The sequence below is a fragment of the Vulpes lagopus genome, chromosome 6 (genome assembly GCF_018345385.1).
Source record: "Vulpes lagopus strain Blue_001 chromosome 6, ASM1834538v1, whole genome shotgun sequence".
Lineage (NCBI taxonomy): Eukaryota > Metazoa > Chordata > Mammalia > Carnivora > Canidae > Vulpes > Vulpes lagopus.
This window is the reverse complement of record NC_054829.1, coordinates 9053915-9074267: the sequence shown is the minus strand read 5'-3', so window position 1 is coordinate 9074267 and position 20353 is coordinate 9053915. Positions and strand designations below refer to the sequence as shown.

General features: G+C 53.7%; 1 protein-coding gene across 4 annotated transcripts in view; it reads right to left on the bottom strand.

Moving 5' to 3' along the window:
• SYNE3 (spectrin repeat containing nuclear envelope family member 3) overlaps window positions 1-20353 on the bottom strand; it is a 97605-nt gene that overhangs the window by 47683 nt on the left and 29569 nt on the right. For 3 of the 4 annotated variants that reach the window (XM_041759170.1, XM_041759169.1, XM_041759168.1), the window contains exons 2-4: window positions 14323-14480; window positions 4745-4917; window positions 3501-3810 (exon numbers count right to left, since the gene is read on the bottom strand). In XM_041759170.1, the coding sequence (XP_041615104.1) occupies window positions 3501-3810; window positions 4745-4917; window positions 14323-14466 (627 nt within the window). In that variant the 5' untranslated portion in view covers window positions 14467-14480. Of the gene's footprint in view, window positions 1-3500; window positions 3811-4744; window positions 4918-14322; window positions 14481-15172; window positions 15343-20353 lie in introns of those variants that run through there. The other variant, XM_041759171.1, reaches the window with a different exon arrangement.

Genomic DNA, 20353 nt, shown 5'->3' with positions numbered 1-20353 from the left:
ACCTGAAGCACCAGTGAGGATAGAGCCTCTCTACCTCGAGAGTCACCTAGAACTTCTGGATCTTTCTACTGGGACAGTGGTGTCTGCCACTTAGATGTTTTAAGTCTGCAGAATGGGCCCGTCAAATCTTCTCTATCTACCCCAGGAGAAGGCTGGGAGGACCCAGTGAGGTCAAAGACACAAAGGGACTAAGGAAAGATAGAAGCTGCCAAGAAGAATTGTGATTTCTATGATTTGTGGGTTTTTTTGGATCCAGTGAGAGAAGAGTCCCCGGAGTGACCCTGAGAATCTCTGAGGTGATCATGTCCACATGTAGGCCAGGAAGGGCACTCACCCAGTGCCCCCGGCATGTCCCCTCCACACACGCACACACATGTATGCACACACGTGTACACACATGCAAATACACACAGGTCTAACCACTTTCCATTTCCTGTCCTCAGCACGCCGCACGGAAGGCTCTCTGCTGATTGACACGAACACCTGTTTCCTGTAAAGTCACAACTGGGAGGCCACGGGGGCAGACACCTCCTCTGTCGGGGCCCCAGAGGCAGCTCTAGAGAGAGAACCACCGCCCTTGCCACTCGGGACTTGGTGAGGGCCAACTGGCTACACATGCAAGAGCCACACTCCCTGCTCTTCTTGCTTGTCCATCCTGGCCCTTGCACAGCTACCCCACAACCCCCTGTCCCTGCCCTCTGGGGCCTCAGGAATTGAGTGCCTCCAAGCTGAAGGGTGAGGCCCTCATTTATTCAATGCACAGCTCCGAGCACCTGCTGTGTGTTAAACTTCACTGCGGTTGCTATTTATTCCCCCTGCTATTGAGAGTAGAGAGGTTCTTTAGGTAGGGAGGCCACCTGCCAGGCTCCAAGGGGCTCACCTGTGAACCCATTCAGTCCTCAACCTGCTCGAAGGTAGGGTGGGCTGCCCCAAGGCCACACAGCTAGGAAGCAGCGGAGCCTGACTTAAACCCAGGTCCCTTCACAAGCATGCAGGGAACGGAGTCCTGTTCTTCCCCCCCCCACACTTCTTTTATTAGGATTTAATTTATTCATGAGAGACAACAGAGAGAGGCAGAGGGAGAAGCAGGCTCCCTGTGGGGAGCCCTAAGTCAGGCTCCATCCCAGGACCCGGGATCACAACCTGAGTCAAAGGCAGACGCTCAACCACTGAGCCACCCAGGCGTCCCTATTAGTATATTTTAAAGAGACTCTAATTGTTTTTCTTTCCTTCTGTAAATGTTTCCCTCCTCCCAGATTTGGGCTCTGTCCGCAAGCATCCTGAGTATACACATCATTTACAGTCTCCATCAGATTGTTCAGGCAGCTGAAGTTCCAGAGTCTGACACTGCCGTCCGCTGCGTCTCCTGACGTGGTGGATCGTTTCCCTGGGGCCTCTGTAGTTTTGAGCTGTGAGCTGGCCCCAAGCAGGACTCTATCTGCAGACCACCACCTCCCCCCACCCCCGTGATTGGGGCCTGAACCTCTGAGGGGCCTGAGCCTGTTTCAGCCAGCCTCCCCACCCCGGAATTCACCTGCTTGGCTTCACAGTCATGTCAGTGTGCGGGCTCAGGAGTTCCCACGTCCAAACTTGAACCCCAAGCCAAAATTATGCGAGAGGCCCCTGGCCCCATACTCTGAAGGGTGATTATGTTTTCATTCGTTTGGGTTTTGTTTTATCCCAGAGCCCCAGCTGAAACCTGGACTTCCTTTCTTGTGTTTGCACATGGGGAGATTTTTCTAGTTCACCCTCAAGGGTTCTCACATTTTGCTGCTGCCTCTGCTTCCTCTGGGCCCAAAGTCTTACTTCCTTCTCCAGCCTGAGCACTAACCCCAGGAAAACCTCAGGCGCACCTATGAGTTTAGCAATCTAGAACATCTTTGCTTGTGGTCCACACGGTGTCTCCTACCTTGGTGTCTGCACACACGGGTCTGCATTTAAGCGACGCCTGTTAAATTCTGTGCAGTATTTTTGGTTGTCCGAAATGGAAGGGTATCCGGGCTTTCTAGCCTGTCATATTGCCAGGTCCTTTCTGATTACAATTTAAGGACAACAATCCTAAAATGCACAGGGATATGGGAATGCATCAGAAGAACAGGACTCTAGGGATGCCTCGGTGGCTCAGTGGTTGAGCACCTGCCTCTGGCTCAGGGCCTGATCCTGGGGTCCTGGGATCGAGTCCCATATCGGGCTTCCCACAGAGAGCCTGCTTCTCCCCCTCCCTGTGTCTCTGCCTCTCTGTCTCTCATGAATAAATAAATATAATCTTTAAATAAATAAATTTACTAATGACTGGGGCAGCTCAGCCAGTTCAGTGTCTGTCTTCGGCTCAGGTCATGATCCCAGGGTCCTGTGTTCAAGCCCCACATCAGGCTCCCTGCTCAGCGGGGGAGCCTGCTTCTCCCTCTATCCTTCCCTCTGATCATTCTATCTCCCTCTCTCTCAAATAAATACACAAAATCTTTAAAAAAAATAAATCTATACTAATAATTCAAATTGGTAAATTTATGGACTGGTTAAAACTCAAGGCTATATGGACTCTGCACTCAGTGGGAAGTCTACTTGAGATTCTCTCTCTCTCCCTCTCCTTCTGCCCCTCCCCCTGCTTCCAGGCTCTCAACAAATAAGTAAGTAAATAAGTAAATAAACAAAGTCTTAAAAAAAAAATCAAGGTGTGCGGATGGAGACAAAGAATGGGCAGAAGGATTGGAGGAAGGTCCAAAGAGAGCAGAGGAGGAAGGGTGGAGGGCGGTAGGAGGGAGGGACCGGGGAAGAGGAGATGAGCCAAGCATCTTGGCAAGGCCGAGCATCCTAGTGCATCAGGCAGTGTACACAGCGTACATATGCTAAGCACCACACGTGTACGCGGCCCTGGGTGGCACTAGGTGTATGGATGGTACATCACAGGCTGTTGGGTGGGTAGAGGCAGAGGGGTGGGTGGTTGAGTAGATGGAAGGCAGGGGTGTGGCAGTTAGGCGGTGGGTGGGTGCGTGCATGGACAGTGGTGACAGGCAGATAGGGAGTGAGCAGGTGGTGAAGGGGGGGACAGGGGATAGGTAGCAGACTGCAGTCACCTGAACGAGCAGGCGGTGGGTTGATGGGTAGTTGGAGGAGCGTGTGGATGCAGGAGAGGGAGATTAAGTGGTTGTGTAGACGAATGTGAGGCTGGCTAGGCTGGTGGGAGACGGCTGGATGAGTAGGATGACAGAGGGATGGGAGGGTGGGTACACAGAGAGAGGGCTGGGGGGGTAAGGAAGGGTGGGGGTGGGGGGATAGCGAATAGCAGACTGGGCCGTTTGGTGGGGAGACAGGTGAGTGGGGAGGAGGGTGTGCAGGTGGACACGTGGTGGTGGCCGGGGGGTCAGCAGGAATTCGGTGAGTCGATGGCGAGTACACAGGGGATCGATGTCTAGGGAGCAAAAGGGTGGCTGCATGGGGAGACAGAGGCAGGTAAGTGGGCGCAGGGGTGAGGAATGAGTCCACCACCGCATCTCACGCACCTGAGCTTTGGCCTTCACGGCACTGTACTCAGCCTTCATCCTCTTCTGGGCATCCTCATCCACACTGGGGTCCCCGATCCTGTTGAACAGGGAAGCCGCCTCCTCCAGCAGCCGGTCAAGGAGCACCGCCTCGTTGCCCACGTTGTGCAGCAGCACCTGGGCGTGGCTCAGCTGCCACTGCTTCTCTTTCAGGCCCAGCTGCAGCTCCGCGGGGACTTCCAGCACCTCCAGCATCTTCTGGAACCAGCGGTAGAACTCATCCCGAGCCAGCAGATACTCGCTCCAGTGCAGCCACACCCACTCGATGCGGCTGTGGACAGAGAGCACGGGCCGTGAGCCCCCTGCCCACCTGGCCCCGGTGCCAGGGGCACAATGACACCGTCTCGGGGCCTCACAGTCACCTGGGCGGCAGTATCTGGGGGTTTGTCACCGCTCAGCAGGGCTGAAAGCTGGGGGCCCGTGAGTGGGTCCCAGAGGGGCCCGGAGCTTGCTGCATCTCCCTGCCTCCTGGCCCACCTCAGTTTCCCCATCTGTTATATGGAGATGGCCTCATCTATCCAGCCAACATCAAACCACTTTGGAATTCCAAGTGAAAGGGTTCAAAAAGCAAACAGCACCGTGCAAAGTCACCCCGGCTACGCAACGTTCTGGTCTTATAAAGATGGAGGGGATGTCAGCAGCTCCTGTCTGCTGCAGGCCTACTCTGCCTTGCCCTTGACATTTGTTATCCTCTTCCATCTTGCTGACAGCCGCCAAGGAATGCTTGATTATACCCATTGTCCAGATGAGGAGCCTGAGGCTCAGAGAAGCCAAGTAACTTTCCCAAGACCACACAGCAAATAACCAGCAGAGCAAGAGGCAACCTCAGGTCTGTGTAACCTCCCCTCCCCCCCTGGCCCCCAGGTATAGGCAGAGAATCTAGGCTAAATTGCTAGCAAGGCAAGAGCCTTTTCACTCCACAGCCACTCTGCCATCGTGCTGGAGGATGAACACATGGCAAGTCTACTAAGACTTCATTGTTGGCAAAACACGATGGGCTCCCACTGTCCATTATCATCATTAAGCTTGATTATAATTAGAAAGAGGCGGGCGGGGCTGGCCCAAATCCCAAGAGAACATCATGTTCTCAGCCATCCCAGGCCTGGAGAAACGTCCCTTGGGTGGAGGCCCCAGGACAGTGTGGTGGCGGACGAGGAGGGTCCGTGGCAGCTGCAAAGGCCTGGCAGGGTCCCCAGCCACCCTACCTGTGACAGTGAGTCATGTAAGTGACCGTCTCCTCCCACTGGGCTTTGAGGTCCTTCAGCTGGGCCAGGATCGCGGGCTTCTGGTCCTCATGGCAGCACACCAGGAGGGCTTCAGCCGCCCGCAGCACCAGGTCCACCTTCACGCGCCCCTCTGGCTCCAGCTGGCATATTTTCTGTTGTGGACACAAATACCAGTTTCCAGGAATTAGACAAAATACAAGCAGCCAGAGCTTTGGCAAGACAGTGACTTGATGGAAAGAGCCAGGACTCTGAGGCCAGAGGAGCTGGGGTTCAAATCAAAGGCCCCTGCACCTTCTCCTGTGACGGTGGGCAGTTAGCTAGCGGCCCTGAGGCTGGAAGCGGGGAGCCAGGGAGATGAGCGACCACCTTCAGGGCCGTCTGATGATCTACCTCCCTTCCCTTCCCTACTTGGCCACTTCCAGCTGTGTGAACTCAGGCAAGTTTCATCATCGTCCTGGCCTCGATTTTCTCATTTGTAAAATGGGATCATTCTTAGTACCTAGCTCCCAGATTTTTTTTGTTTCAATATGAAATGAGAAAATGTGAGGTGTATGTCGCAGTGTAGGGGGCTGTGAGGATCTGCCTCTCAGATCTACTGCAGGGAGTGGGCTTGAGCCAGGGCCCCTCGGCTGCTCCCACCAGTGATGAGGCAAGAACGCCAAGGCAGGCCTGTTCCTGTGGGGCTTTGGGCTCCTCTGATGGGTGACTGGTCCCGGAGGCCCCAAGGCCTGGCCAGACTCCCTTAGAATCACATCACAATCCCAGACACTTCCCGGCCTCCTGGATTGGGGGGTCAGACCTGCATTGGACAGATCTCCCCATTCCCAACCTCATTGGGTTCCCAACCTGGTTTCTTTCATAGACATTTCCCTATCAAATGTCTTGAGCTTTTTTTTTTTTTAAAGATTTTATTTATTTATTCATAGAGACACAGAAAGAGAGAGAGGCAGAGACACAGGCAGAGGGAGAAGCAGGCTCCATGCAGGGAGCCCGATGCGGGACTCGATCCCGAGTCTCCGGGATCATGCCCTGGACTGAAGGCAGTGCTAAATCACTGAGCCATCCGGGCTGCCCTGTCTTGAGCTTTAAAAAAAAAAAATTATTTAAATTCAATTTAATTAACACATAGTGTATTATTAGTTTCAAAGGTAGAGATCAGTGATTCATCAGTTGCGTATAACTGTTCATTCCATCACGTGCCCTCCTTCGTGCCCATCACCCAGTTACCCCATCCCCCACCTCCCTCCCCTCCAGCAACCTTCAGTTTATTTCTCCGAATTAAGAGTCTTTATGGTTTGCCCCCTTCTCTGTTTTCATCTGATTTGATTTCTCCTTCCCCTCCCCTCTGTTCACCTGTTCTGCTTCTTAAATTCCACATATGAGTGAAATCGTATGGTATTTGTCTTTCTCTGATTGACTTATTTCCCTTAGCATAATACACTCTAATTCCACCCAGGTCATTGTAAATGGCAAGATTTCATTGTTTTTGGTGGCTGAGTAATATTCCACTGTGTGTGTGTGTGTGTGTGTGTGTGTGTGTGTGTGTGTACACAAATATATAGACCACATCTTCTTTATCCATTCATCTGTCAGTGGACATCTAGGATCTTTCCATAGATGGAAAAACTATTGGCTATAGTGGACCCTGCTGCTATAAACATTGGGGTACAGGAGCTCCTTCAAGTCACTATGATTGTATCCCTTGGATAAATACCAATTGCTGGGTCATAGGGTAGCTCTATTTTTAACTTCGTGAGGACCCTCCACACTGTTTTCCAGGTGGCTGCACCAGTTTGCGTCCCCACCAACAGTGTAAGAGGGTTCCCCTTTGTCCACATCCTCGCCAACACCTGCTGTTCCCTGTCTTGTTAATTTTAGCCATTCTGATTGATATGAGGTGGTATCTCATTGTGGTTTTTGATTTGTATTTCCCTGATGCCCACTGATGTGGAGCATTTTTTTTTTCATGTGTCTGTTGGCCATGTGTATGTCTTCTTGGGAGAGATGTCTTGCCATGTCTTCTGCCCATTTGTTGACAGGATTTTTTGTTTTTTGGGGGTGTTGAGTTTGATGAGTTGTGCTTAGGTTTCAGACATTAGCCCTCTACCTGATAAGACATTTGCAAATATCTTCTCCCATCCCATAGGTTGTTTTTTAGTTTTGTGGACTGTTATCCTTTGCTGCACAAAAGCTTTTTATTCCTAGGTATCTTAGGGCTTTCGGTGCAACTGTAAATGGGATCGATTCCTTGATTTCTCTTTCTTCTGCTTTATTGGTCAGTGTATAGAAATGCAATTGACTTCTGTGCTTTGATTTTATATTCTGCGATTTTGCTGAATTCCTATATCAAAAAAAAAATCTACCAATTTATTTTGCTGGAGGCTTTTGGGTTTTCTACATAGAGTATCATGTCGTCTGCAAAGAATAAAAGTTTGATTTCTTCTTTGCCAGTTTGGATGCCTTTTGTTTCTTTTTGCTATCTGATGCTGAGGGCAGGACTTCCAGTACTAAAACATCTTGAGCTTTTAAACTCATCTTGGCATTGGCCTCTTGGAGGGCCCAGACGAATACACAATGTCTATCAAGTAGTACACCTCTGATTAACATCAGCTCTGGTCCTTATTGCCATTATTTATTTCTTTGGCAACTAAAGTATGGTCTCTATAGTGAAAAGTACAATTGGATCCCAATTCCAGAGCCTTTCCCCCTACCTGCGAGACCTTCCTCATGGTACTTAGATGCTCCGGGCCTGTGAAATGGGGGAAGAGGACACTGACATCACCCAGGGTCATGGTCACATTTCCTGATGCTGGGAGAGCCCTGGGCACACTGCCTGGCCCACGCTCCACTGTCAGCTACTGACTGTTCACTGCTAGTGCTGTCTTTTCCCACCCTTGATCCCTCTTTACTGAACAACAATTTGCTGATAGCTCAAGCTCTGTTGCCCAGCCTGTCTCCCTCGGCCTGGCAGCCAGCCTTCTCAGAATGAAGTCCCAGTGGGCTGGCTGTCTCTGACTCTTCTCTGTGGATGGCATTGGGCCGGGGCCCGGTTGGGGAGCCAGATGCTGCTTCACTGATAGCTGTGTGCCCCCAGCAGGCCCCTGGGTCACTCTGGGTCTCCCTTTGGCACCATGAGATAGTGATAACAATTCCCACTTTGTCTACGTCATAGGGTTATACCATTAATTTTTTAAAATACAGTTACTAGGACACCTGGGTGGCTCAGGGGTTGAGCATCTGCCTTGGGCTCAGGGCATGATCCCAGGGTCCTGGGATCAAGTCCCACATCAGGTTCCCTACAGGGAGCCTGCTTCTCCCTCTGCCTATGACTCTGCCTTTCTCTCTCTGTGTCTCTCATGAATAAATAAATTAAATATTTTTAAAAAATAGTTACTTAAAACATTGATGTGTTAGTATACTTTGTAAAAGGCTGAGCTATGATGTAGATTCTTTTCCAACATGTGCAAAGGGGCAATGGTGTCAATCCTTTTTGTTACTTCCTATGAGAATGGCCTACCGTGATGATGATGATGATAGAGAGGCACTTCACCTCCTACCTGTGCCATCAAAGAGTGGCATTAAACAAGCTCCTTCCACAGGCTGCCTCTGTGGTCTAGGTGTGTGTGTGTGGGGGGGGTGTTGGTAGGCAGGGAAAATAGGGAGCGGGGAGCTACCCCAAAAGGGGGAAAGAGGTTCTGTTGGCTTGTTGATCCCGGCCAAGCGTCAGGATGCATCAGGACGCCAGAGGATCATGGCTGCAGCAAGAACCCAACAGAGATGCCAAGTCCTGCTCAGCAGCAGGCTGCAACGTAGGCGACAAAGCTACTATAGCGGTTAGCGTGGACTAAAGATCTGAGGGCCACTGCGGAATGTTCTGGGCCGAGTGAGATTGCCCATCCCCTGCACAGAACTTCACACCACTCAGGAGCAGGGGTCCCACAGTGAGCTCAGAATGAATTACTTGCCATCCCCTGGGATTTAATTTAAGGACCTGGTATTTCTGACTCCCAGCGTTGAGGAGTAGACGTAATGCCCACACCCCGAACTCGCAGGAGGGGTGCCACGGGAACTGCAGTTTTACAAACAGGGGTGCTGGGAAGCCACAGAAGGCTGGAGCTTTGCGGGCCAGTTCTCTGTGGAGGTTGGAGCGGCCTCTTCTATCCCTGCTGCCCAGATGAGGCCCCAGCAGAATCCAGCTCCATAAACCAGGGAGCCAACAGCCGTGGGGGAAGAAGCTAAGTTCTGTCTCTCCATCACCCCCAGAGACAGAGCCAGCCGGGCCTGGAAAGTCCCCATGAGGACAAGAGCCCCTTTCCCACATCCTGTGTGACCTCCCCTAGGCCTCTGGCCCTTTGCGTTTCTGACTCCCTGCTCAGAGGGGCGTAGGCTGGACCCCTAGGTCCCCTGCCCTTGGCAGGGAGTGCTCTGCGGCTTCCCTGCCAAAGAGAGAAGAGCCGGCCAGGCCCAAGGCAGGCGGAACACCAAGCCCCATCTGGCCTGAAGCTGACACATCTGCCCACAAGCTGAAACATCAACCAATAGGATATTTGCTGTGGGTCCGGGACCAGGAGGCCGGAGGCCGGGCCTAAGCTTCTAAGAAGCAGATTCCGCCTTTCTTCACTACTGTTGTGATCATGCTCTTCGGTTGGTGGGAGGCTCTTTTCTAGCTGATTAGCAGCAAGATCCAGGAGTGTGTGGCAGGAGGGACTGGCCGGCTGGGAAGGGGTACTTGAACTGCAGCCACAGAATGACCCTGATTGGAAGGAGCAGTGAGGACCAGACTGGTGGGGGTTGGAGGAGAGAAGGCCTCAGAGGAGAGAAGAACAAATAGATAAGGAAAGCTGGAGGAACGAGGTTAGTCAGGGCTTGTCCTCAATGCAGCCAAGACCAGGCAGGCGCTGTGCTGGGTACTATGCTCAGTACTATACTGAGTACTATGCGGGGCACCATGTGCAGTACTGTGCTGGATACTGACTTGGGTACTGTGCTGGATATTATGCTGGGCATGTGCTGGGCACTGTGTTGAGTACTACGCTTGGCATTGAGTTGAGTACTGTGCTGGGTCCTATGCTTTGTACTACATGGGGTACCAAGTTAAGCACTGTGCTGGGCACAGCGCTAGGTGCTCTACTAGGTACTATTCTCCATACTCTGTTGGGCACTAGGGTCCCAGATGAACAAATAAGGCCTGATGCTTGCAGGCTGTGGTGGGGTCTGCAGCTGAGAGCACAGATGACTGTCAATGAGCCACAGATACCACAAAATAATGATCGGAGCTCCAATGAGGGATGTGGGGAAACACAAGGAGGCTCCGTGCGTAGGTGGCATTGGCACTGAGTCTTAGTGACACGCAAGCATCTGTGATGGGGGCTTGAGCAGAGGCAGAGAAGCACGATGTGTTCAGGCACAGTGTGTCCAACATCTGGAAGCCAAGTTCTGGGAAATGCAGCCTGTGTCGGACCACACAGGAGCCTGGAAGGCAGCTAGGAAGCAGCACAGCTGAGACTAGGCCCCGAGTGCAGGGCCACGGAGGCTGGGAACCAGTGGGCAGAGAGATAGGACACTGGGACTTGGGGGACAAGCTCCTGGAGGCTGGGCATGGGCAGGGAGGGTCGGCACACACGTGATCCTGCCATCGAAACCACCTCACCCATGGGGCTGGCTCTGCCAGGGTGCCTGCACTTTGCCAAAGGCACCAGTAAGTCATTCACCTCCAGGGTCCCTCCCTCCTGCAAGGTGACAACCAGCACCCCCACCTCCACCCCAACAAGCTGAAGGTCCCGAGGTGCCACGGCCACAGTGGGGATTCGAACCCCAGCTGGCCAGTCCTATTTCCCAGGAGCAACACTCTCTCCAGTCTCCCTTTGCAGAAGGCTTCCACCACCATGAGGGTCCTAGAGCTGCCGACACCCCTCGTGCAGAAGGCAGGGAGGGCAGGACGGCATGGGACGTGCTCCTCGCCCCGTGGCTATGAGGCATCAGAGCTGGATTGGAACTCGCATCCTGGCCCTGAGGCAGACAATTACCAGGAGTGCACATCACTGAGCCGCTGGGGTGCCCCCCACCAGGCCCCAGAGAGAGGTCCCATGGACTGGGGAGGTAGGAAAGTCACCAGTTGCTCCCTTCACCAGAGGGCTGGGGCGAAATGTTTTTTTTTTCTTTTTTTAAAGATTTTTAAATTTATTTATTCATGAGAGACACAGAGAGAGGCAGAGACACAGGCAGAGGGAGAAGCAGGCTCCATGCGGGGAGCCCGATATGGGACTCGATCCCCGGTCCCCAGGATCAGGCCCTGGGCTGAAGGTGGCGCTAAACCACTGAGCCACCCGGGCTGCCCAAATGTTTTCTTTCTTATTGCGAAATTGGTTTTGACATGTCAAAGCCCAGAAAATAGCACGCCTGAGCCCCGTGGGAGAGCCTGCGGGGGAGCACCCAGGATGTGACCCCTCCGCCTAGGTTCCAAGTCCTAAGGACCACCCTCGCCTTGGCTTATGCCTGACCCACACCCAGGGCAATGAGCTGCCAGGGTAAGGGTGTGAGGCCCCAAGGGATTAGTTCCCGAGACACGAAGTACGCAGGGCTGCGGTGTTCCAGGACAGACATCAGGAGATGGGGCTGGGGCTAGGAGTGCTTCATTTCACAACTCGGCCACACCCACGCGAACGGGCATTCCAAGTAGAGGCAACGGCACAGGCCAGAGGCTTGCTGAGAGGACCTCGAGGCTCTCTGCTAACAGGAGAAGATGGGACGGGATCAGCAGGCTGAGAAGCCGAGGCCAGCAAACAGAGTCGTGTAGACAGTGGGAGACTCTGATGCCAGGTGGAGTTTGGTTTTTTCCCTTGGTGGGCAATGGGGAGCCATGGAAGGCTTTAGAGGAGGGGAATAACATCAATGACATCATGGGACCCTCGTGTGGCGTGGATTATGTGCATACCTGTCCCCTTCTTTTTTTTTTTTTTTTTTTTTTTACCTTTTTTACCTGTCCCCTTCTATGCGGTGAGCCCCTGAGTAAGGCGCCCCTCACCTGCCTCCCTGCTCCAGGTGCCCGCACAGGGATGGCCAGTGACACTCCAGACTCAACCCTGGGTTCAGGCCCTGACAAGATCAATTTCTTTTCTTTTCTTTTTTTTTTAAGATTTTATATATTTATTCACAAGAGACCCAGAGAGAGAGGCAGAGACACGGGCAGAGGGGAGCCCGATGTGGGACTCGATCCCAGGACCCGGGGATCACACCCTGAGCCAAAGGCAGATGCTCCATCACTGAGCCATTCAAGTGCCCCCAAGATCAATTTCTTGAGTTTTGGCTCATCGCTGTGTCTCAGAACCGCATTTTACTATTGAAAATTAGGGACAATAAAACCACATTCACCAGGCTTTTGTAAAATTAAACATGAAAGCGGATAGCGCAGCCCCAAGCACAGAACAGGTGTTGAATGAGTGTCAGGTCCCCGCTCCCAGTGATCCGGGAGGACTCATTGTTTGATAAATGCCTGCTGGTGACAATAACAGTGCTGATGGTGACAAAGGCCAAGTCTGACGAGGGAAGGGGCTTTGGGTTGCCAACTCCTCTCCCCACTCCAGGCTCGCCCGTCTCTTCAATCCCTGACCATCCAAGTTTCCAATCCACCATCCCCTTGTTGCAGAAGAGACGTCCAAGCTCCCGGGCTCGCTGTTCCAAGCTGTCACCCTCTGAGCCCTGACCACCCCTCTGGCCCTGTCCCCTGCTTCCGCCTGATGGCTGGTGCTCCCCTATAGCCTTGTTGAGGTTCTGAGCATGTGCTACAGACTGTGCCCACCTCTGGGCCTTTCCTACACAATTGTCCCTGCCTGGAGCTCCCTCCTCACCCCCCTCACCCCTGCATCCCCCAAGCTGATTACCTCCTCTATGTTTGAGCTTCAACAGCAAAATCACTTGTCCCCAGAGGCCTCCCTTGATCACCCAGGCTGGGGAATGTGACCTCACTGGGGCTTTCCAAGAGCCCTGGGTTCTCTGCTCACTTCACTGTCCAATTGGGAAGCCTATGACCATGACGTAAAAGCGTCTCCATCTTTCTGCCATGATGGTCACTTGGTGGGGGGGGGGGGGCGTTTACCAGGCCCATCAAGCACCTGGTCTTGGTTGTCATAGAAGGACATGTGGCTCAGGATGGCGAGGGCTCAGATGGCGCTACACCAGGAGGCAGGCAATGTAAGCCATGGAGAGAGGCAGGCCCCCCCACGCCTACCTTCGCAGGAAGAGCAGGGCTGTATTTAATTAAGGTGTGTGGCAAGGGGCTGCGTCGGGAGCAACCTGAGGGCAGGGACCAGGGATGAATCCATCACCCGGTGGTCCCGCGGCCACAGTTTGACACCTGACACGGGAGGCTAGTGAAAAAAATGTGACTCAAAGTGGCAGGTCTCTGGTCCACCAGAGCTAGGCCAGTGAAGGCATGAGAAGCACCATTCTGAGATACTTAGCCCTACCCCTTTCTAGAAAGGAAGCAAACTGAGGCCCAGTAGGGTCAAATGACTTGCAGGGGCTCACACAGCCAGCAAGAAGCAGAGCTGGGAGTTGAACCCAAGATGTCCAGACTCCAAAGTCTGTCCTCTCTCAAGCCCAGTGAGCTGTTCTATCAAACAGAACACCCAAGAAACTAGAATGCCCTGCTCTCTGCCCTGCCAGGCACGGTTCTATTGTGAATACCCCGTCTCTGATCATCTGCGAAGCACATGACGCTGCAGGGAAGCAGAAAGCTCATCTGACAAGGACTCAGAAGATTCAAATTCCAGGATGGAATATCCCACCCAGAGACCTTTCCACCTTCGACAAGTCACATGACCTGAGACCCATTTTCCCCATATGGAAAAACACGGACAATGGCTCCTCCTTCATGATGTTGGAACCTCAAATGATGAGCCCTACCAATGTGATATAAATGTCTTAATTTTGACTGTCCATTTCTAAAAAAAGAGCGTTAGATATTTTCAGTAAGAGGCACAAAAGAAAGAAAGCACACAGTGTGGGGTCAGCCCCATTTCTAGCCTGGTCGGGAGACCAGTTTGTGTAGGAAAAGGTTAGCCTCCCTCAAAAGTGACCATGGTGATGTGACAAGTTAGAATTGTGCAATATCCCAGTGAATGTGACCCAAGAGACGCCTATGTCATGGCTTTGCTTATAGATCGGAAAGTGAGGCGCAGAGAGGGACGGGGACTTGCCAAAGGCCACAGAGCACTTTAGCATCGGCATGGACACTATGACCTAGGTCTCTGATTCATTCATTCATTCATTCTTCCCCTTGGCCCCAAGCCTGGAGCAGATGCCGTCGGATGGGGGCACCATAATGCCAGGCCAGGCACTGGGCACTAGCACTTCCGACAGGTGTAGCCCCACACACTCTGAGCCCTGCTTGGGGAAGCTGGGGGGTCACTTCCAACTGGATAGAGCCCCTTCCGCACCTTCCTGAAGGCCGATCTGGGCCCACCGAGACCTAGCAGGGACAGTCCAGGAAGGTGGGGCCCAAGAGGGAGGGACGTGGCCGAGGCCATCGGGCTACGGAGGCCACGGCCTCTGCCTACCTCGGTCTCCCGCAGCCTGGCCTCCAGGGCCGCCCGGGGCCCCTGGGTGTTGTCATTGACCTGCAGCCGATCCTGCACAGCCCTCATCCACTCCCAGGCGTCCTCCACACTCCTGTCGAAGCTCTCCTGGGCCAGCTGAGTCATGGCACCTGCAGGGGCTGAAGACAAGACCACATGAGATCAGGCCGGCGGGGCAGGGATGCTGGGGACAGCTGCACAGCTGGGGAGGATGCACGGCGGCAATTGTGTGTGTCAAAAGGCCAAAGGACCAGGGAGGAAAGCAGGCCTCTGCTGTGGCCAAGCAGGGAGAGGGGGGCCCAGGGCACTGGGCTGGCGAAGATTCTCTCGGGCCTCTCAGCTTCCCTGGCCCCCCTCACCCTACCTTGGGACTCAGGGCCAACCCACTCCGGTCTCTGCGGGTTGGCGCCCCTCCAAAAGAGAATCCCCAAACACATGTGGTCTGAGATGGCCACGACATAATGAATCACGATCTGCATGGACCCAGAAGCCTCAACCTAGGAAACGATTTTTGGCATCGGCCAAGCTGACGCCAGCCCCGGAAACTCACCGGAATATAAAGGTCCCAGGGCCAGGGCAACCATGTAGCCAGGTGTCTTGTTGCTAGTTTGCCACCAGCTTGGGTCCACCGCAGACCATCACTGGTGTTTTTCCACCGAGCTACATACCACCTGGCTTGTGGCAGCCACGGACAACCAACTGACCTTACACTTGAGATGAGCCCCACCTGCTCTGGCGTATTAGGGGCCACCTGCCTGCCAGCATGGACACCCCCCCCACCACCAGGTAAACCAGCCCTCCACGACGCTGCCCTCTGCTCCCTGACCCTCACCTTTTAGCTGCAGACACAGAAGCTCAGATTTTTGCACTTAACTTTCTTAGAGTCCCATGAAGCCCAGGCAAAACCATTCTGTACTCCAGTTCTAGCTGTCTGCTTATGGCAACTATAACCTGCTTTGGATTAAAGTTATTTATATCTGCATCTTGGGTGAAGGGATTGTGTGTAGCTTATCCGCAACCTCCCACAACGCCTTGCACAGAGGAAGCGCTCTGCAGATGTTGAAACAGCCCGGAATTGGTATAAAGTTTAATGCACCATGGAAAACAGAACAAAACGAGAAATAAATACGCAAATGCCCAACAGTGGGGGGATTAGGTAAGGAAAGTAAGGCACACTGCATTTCAGGGTATCAAGCGGCCCACAAAAAGTACATTGAAAATGAATCGATGATGGGGAATTCTTACGACACAATGATACCCCAAAACTAGGCAAAACTGTATATTTAGTAGGTACGACTCTACAAGGAATAGAAGCAAACAAAACCACAAGCAACTGCGCTCATGGGAAGAGGTCGGGCAGTCCTGCCATGACGTGTCCCCGTGACTTAACTAGAGCAGAGGGGGGTGTGGGCTGAAGTGGCTCGAGCCGGGGCCCATGTGACCTCAGGCCTCTCTTTTCCTGGCAGTGTCCTTGGAGGCCAGTTGGTCAAAGGCGATTCGCCTGTAGATGGTGGAAACGTGCAGCTGGGGGTTTTGTTTCCTTGTTTTTCCACAGACGCTTTGTGAGTTTTCTAGGGGGCAAGCATCACTTTACAAAGAAAAATTAAAAGCAACAACAAACAAACCCAGTTTCTTCACATGATTGAACTGTGTGCCGGCCCTTCCTTCTGGTTCAGCAGCTGGTAGCTCAACAAGCATTGACTGAGAAACTGAGATGCTGAGCACCCCCGCCGGGTGGGCGCCGAGCTAGGCCTTCCAGGCTGGAGGATGCTATCCACGCGCGGGGGTGGGATCTGGGCCTGCAGTTCAGAGCTCAGTGGCCCGTCCAGTTTTCCTTTCAGAGCTGTTTTGATTTTTTTTTTTTCTAGCAGTTTAATATGTTCCCTGAAGCCACTCCCTGTCTTTGAAAGCTTCGTTTGTAAAGCACATTAGGATGCGCGCGGTTAAATTGGTTCATTGTGTCTTTAATCTCTTGTCTAGCTTGGGACTTGATTGGCTTCCAAAAGCTCAGCTTTTACGTAACTTTACAAAGCAAAAGGAATGGGAGGGGCAGAGAGGAGTCTCCCCATGCCTCTGATGGTGGGGACAGCTTAATCACAACAGCAGGGAGGCCTGGGAGGGCCCTTCTGGCTGGAAATGCCCAAGGCCTGGGAGCTTGCAGGTGGCGTTCAAGACACCGGGGCCTCTTGGCCTGTTTTGCCAACCGTTTTGTTCCCATTCAGAGTCCTGCACAGGAATGAAGCACGTGCTCCCAGCCAGGCCTGCCTGCAGAGGCCCCGGGAGAAAGGCTGCGCACTGAACGCATGCGTGGGCAGCAGGTGGATGAGCTGCAGGCCAGGGTGCGGGTTTTGAGGGATGTGGGACCGCTCTTGCACTTCTGTGGGCTCCTTCTCTGAGCAGAGGCTTGGAATGCCAACCATAAAATGCAAAGATTTACAAAGGAAATCAATCATATTAAAACACAGTTATCGGGAGGCCAGGGTGCCTTGGCTGGTTGAGCATCCCACTCTTGGTTTCCGCTCAGGTCGTGATCGCAGGGTCCTGGGATCGAGCCCTGGGTCGTGCTCCAAGCTCAGAGAGGAGTTGCTTGGGATTCTCTGTCTCCCTCCTGCTCTTCCCCTTCCCCCCCGCCCCCAGCTCACTCTCTAAATAAATAAATAAAATCTTTTTAAAAACCCATAGTTATCAAAGGACTAAATTAATGAGATACACATGCATGCGTGCGCACACGCTTTTTTATTAACGCATTAAATCAAAAGAGCTAAGAGTGGGGTTTATTACTACCCTAATTTTGAAGTAGTGATGGGGAAGGACAACATTTCAAGGTATCTCCAACTGCAATGCAGCATAAAAGCGTATGTGACGTTACCCGAGCTGGTCATGCGAGAGGGGGCTTTGCTTTGGCTCTGCCCCTGGCACGACAGCAGGAACTGCTCACAGGTAGAGGTTCGCAGCAGTAAGACTAAGGTCTTCACCCCTAAATTCCATCTGTAGCTCCCTCTGGGTCCCCAGAGCTTGGGGGGGGGGGTTCTGCTCTACGCCTTCTCACAGCCAGGAGGAAGGAGAGCCTATTTTGTTCCACAGGGTGGAAAATTTTCAGCTAAAAATCAAATGGGCAGGAGAAAAGCCAAGCCCATCCACAATTGATTTAAGGAGCAGGACTGCTGGTCCTTGCAAGCATCCCTCAATTGAGTTTACTGGGAGCCTCGTGGACTTCCCCGGGTGGAAGCCAGGGGCAGAGGTACAGCCCTGGGTTGGGGTGTGGGGGGACAGACCACGTGAGCTTTGAGAAACAGCCAAGGAGGGCCTGCCTGTCACCTGGCCTGGAGCAGGTGGGATAAGTGGAAGGCTCCTGCCCCGGGGCGGGGGGCGGGGGCGGTGTGAGGCTGGAGCGTGGGAACAGGGAGATGGTGACCAGGGGACTCTGGACAGGGGTTGGGGTGGCAAGGGCCAGATCAGAGCCTTCAGAGCCACGTCCAGGAGGCGGGGCTGGCCTCTGGGGACAAGAGCCAGTGAGGGTTCAGGTCGAGGGAGGGCATGACTATCTCTGAGCTTCCAGCAGGTGCCCCTGACCAGGGAGGGTAGAGAGGGGCAGCACCCACGGGGGTGGGGGGGCAGCTGCAGGAGGCCACGGACTGGGAAGGAAGGCTGTGCGAGTGAGCACGGAGGTACGCATGCCTCTCCGGAGGAGCACCAGCATCCTTGGCAAGTTTGTTTGTCTTTCTTGGATTGGTTGAATGGACATAGTATTAAAAAGGGGACTATGTATTTTCCAAACTATTTGGAAGAGAAGAAAGAAAGAAAGAGTACTCAGGGTTTAAAAAAAAAAAAAAAAAAGTTTCCATTTCCAAGTCCAAGCAGCAGCCCTGGGGTGCGGCTGCAGGTGGCAGGAGGCTGGGCCTCCAGGAGTGTGTCTGGGCTATTCTGAGGTGTCGGTGACAGGGCCGGGCAGGAGGACGAGGCCCTCTGCGGCTCGGGCTGCTACTGGTCTACCGGAGGGGAGAGAGACACAGCCAAACTGCCCTGGTTTCCAGCGTCCTGTTGTCACAAATGACAGTGGGAAGGGACAGGATATTTTTGCCTTGACAACAGACGAGCCAAGCCAGGGCACAGAATAAAGCCAAGTTGGGTCACATCACGTGTTCAGAGGGAACCTGGGTCAAGAGCCAGAGGTGTGCAAGACCCACATGCTAGCAGGAGACTGGCGAGACTGGTAGGCTTCCTCCAGATCACAAGGGGAGAGCTTAACCAGAGCCTGGGGGGGATAGTTCAGGAAAAAATGGGGGCAGAAGCGTGGTCAGTACATGTGCTGTGTGCAGAAAGTGTTGGAAACATGATGTACCCTAAGGGGAAGAGAAGGGCACCAACAGGGCTGCCATAATAAAGGGCCTACACTGTGCTAGGCTTGGCCTTGAGTCCTCGGGGCACCCCTGACCTGCGAGGGAGGTGACATAGGGGGCCACTGGGTAGAAGTGGGGCTCCCCCTCGTGCTGTGTGCTGTGGCTGCACAGTGGGGGGAGCTCACCCAGCCTCCTCCTCTCCGCCTGCGCCGTCCTCTTAGAAGGTAGGGGGGACTCATCAGGAAGGCAGGTGTTCAGAGGCCGGGGTGTCCCCACCTTCTCCACGACACTGGAGGGACGAAGGGCTGGGAGCTGCTGGGCAGCAGGAGCTGGGTATCGCCGGACACTGACTGCCCACCGGGGCTCAAAACCCTGTCTCCTGAAGGCTCAGTGAGCACAGGCCCCTCCCTCCCCATCCCTTCCCCTCCCAGGATGCTGCAAAGCTGAAGCCAGAGGGTGGGGTGAGGGGCCACCTGTAAGGGGCAGACACCATAAGGACCAGGCGGGGGCAGTCCCCTGCCTCAATCCCACGTTCTCTGGGAATGCGCCAACACTCCAACTCAGCTCGCCCTTTGGTGATCTGGGCGCTGTAAGCATCCTGTTAGGACCTAGCCAGAGGGAGGGCCACAGTCAGGGCCACAGAGTGGCAGTTACGTGGCTGGCCACTATTGGTACCAATTTACAAAGACGGAGACAGGCTCAGAAAGGCAAAAAGGCCTGCCAAAAGCAGTGGATGTAGGATCAAGGATAATAATCGTGATAACCAACAAGTATCTGGCATTCTGTGTGCCTGACTCTGGGATGAAGGACTTAGAGCTATTAGCTCATTTATCCCACAAGGCCCCAGTGAGAGACTTGTTATTACCCCTCCATTATTGCTGAGAAAATTGGGGATCAGTGATACTAAGAACACTGCCCAAAGCCAGAGGGATGTAGCAGAATGGGCAGGATTTGAATTCAGGACAGAGTCCAAATTTGCTCTTAAACACCATGGCTCTATGCAGCTTCCACGCCCTTGCCTGCAGACCCACACCCCCGAGGGTTGCCCATGCAGCCCAGGGAGCCTGGGGCGGCCAGCCCTCTGCAGATCCTCTGTGATGAACATCTAAGTTCCAGGGTAAATCCGGGCCTCTGCTCAGAAAGCTGGCCCCTGCTGCCACGCAGCCTGTCATGCAGCGCCTGGTCACTGGCATTTGTTCCGGGACCCAGAAGGCTTCAGGATGCAGACCTGAGTAAACCCGGGCCCCCATGGCAGGCTCTATGGGCAGTGACAGCCCAGTGTGCCTGTTCCGCCGGCCTGGCCGGGGGCCCCCCCGCCACGCACTGACCCAGAGCCCGGGGAACGGGATGCGCTCCCCTTCGGTGACTCATCCCTGCCCTGCCACAGTTTCCACCGACTCATTCCCACTGCTCTCACGCACGCGGATGGAATTTCAGGAACTGAGCATGCAGCTGGGTTTAATCCCAAAGCTTATCCCGAGTGGATTCTGGGAACGCGCTCTTTTGTTCACGGAGGGCAGACGATGATGTGGCGAGGCCACCGTTCGGAGCACCAGGATGCTCCTGGGGGATCCTCTCTCGCGTGGCATGCGGAGAAGGTGATTCTGAGAGCAAAGCGTGAAAGGCGGGGACAGAGCTTCACACCACCTTGTTTCATCTTGCAACAGCCGCTA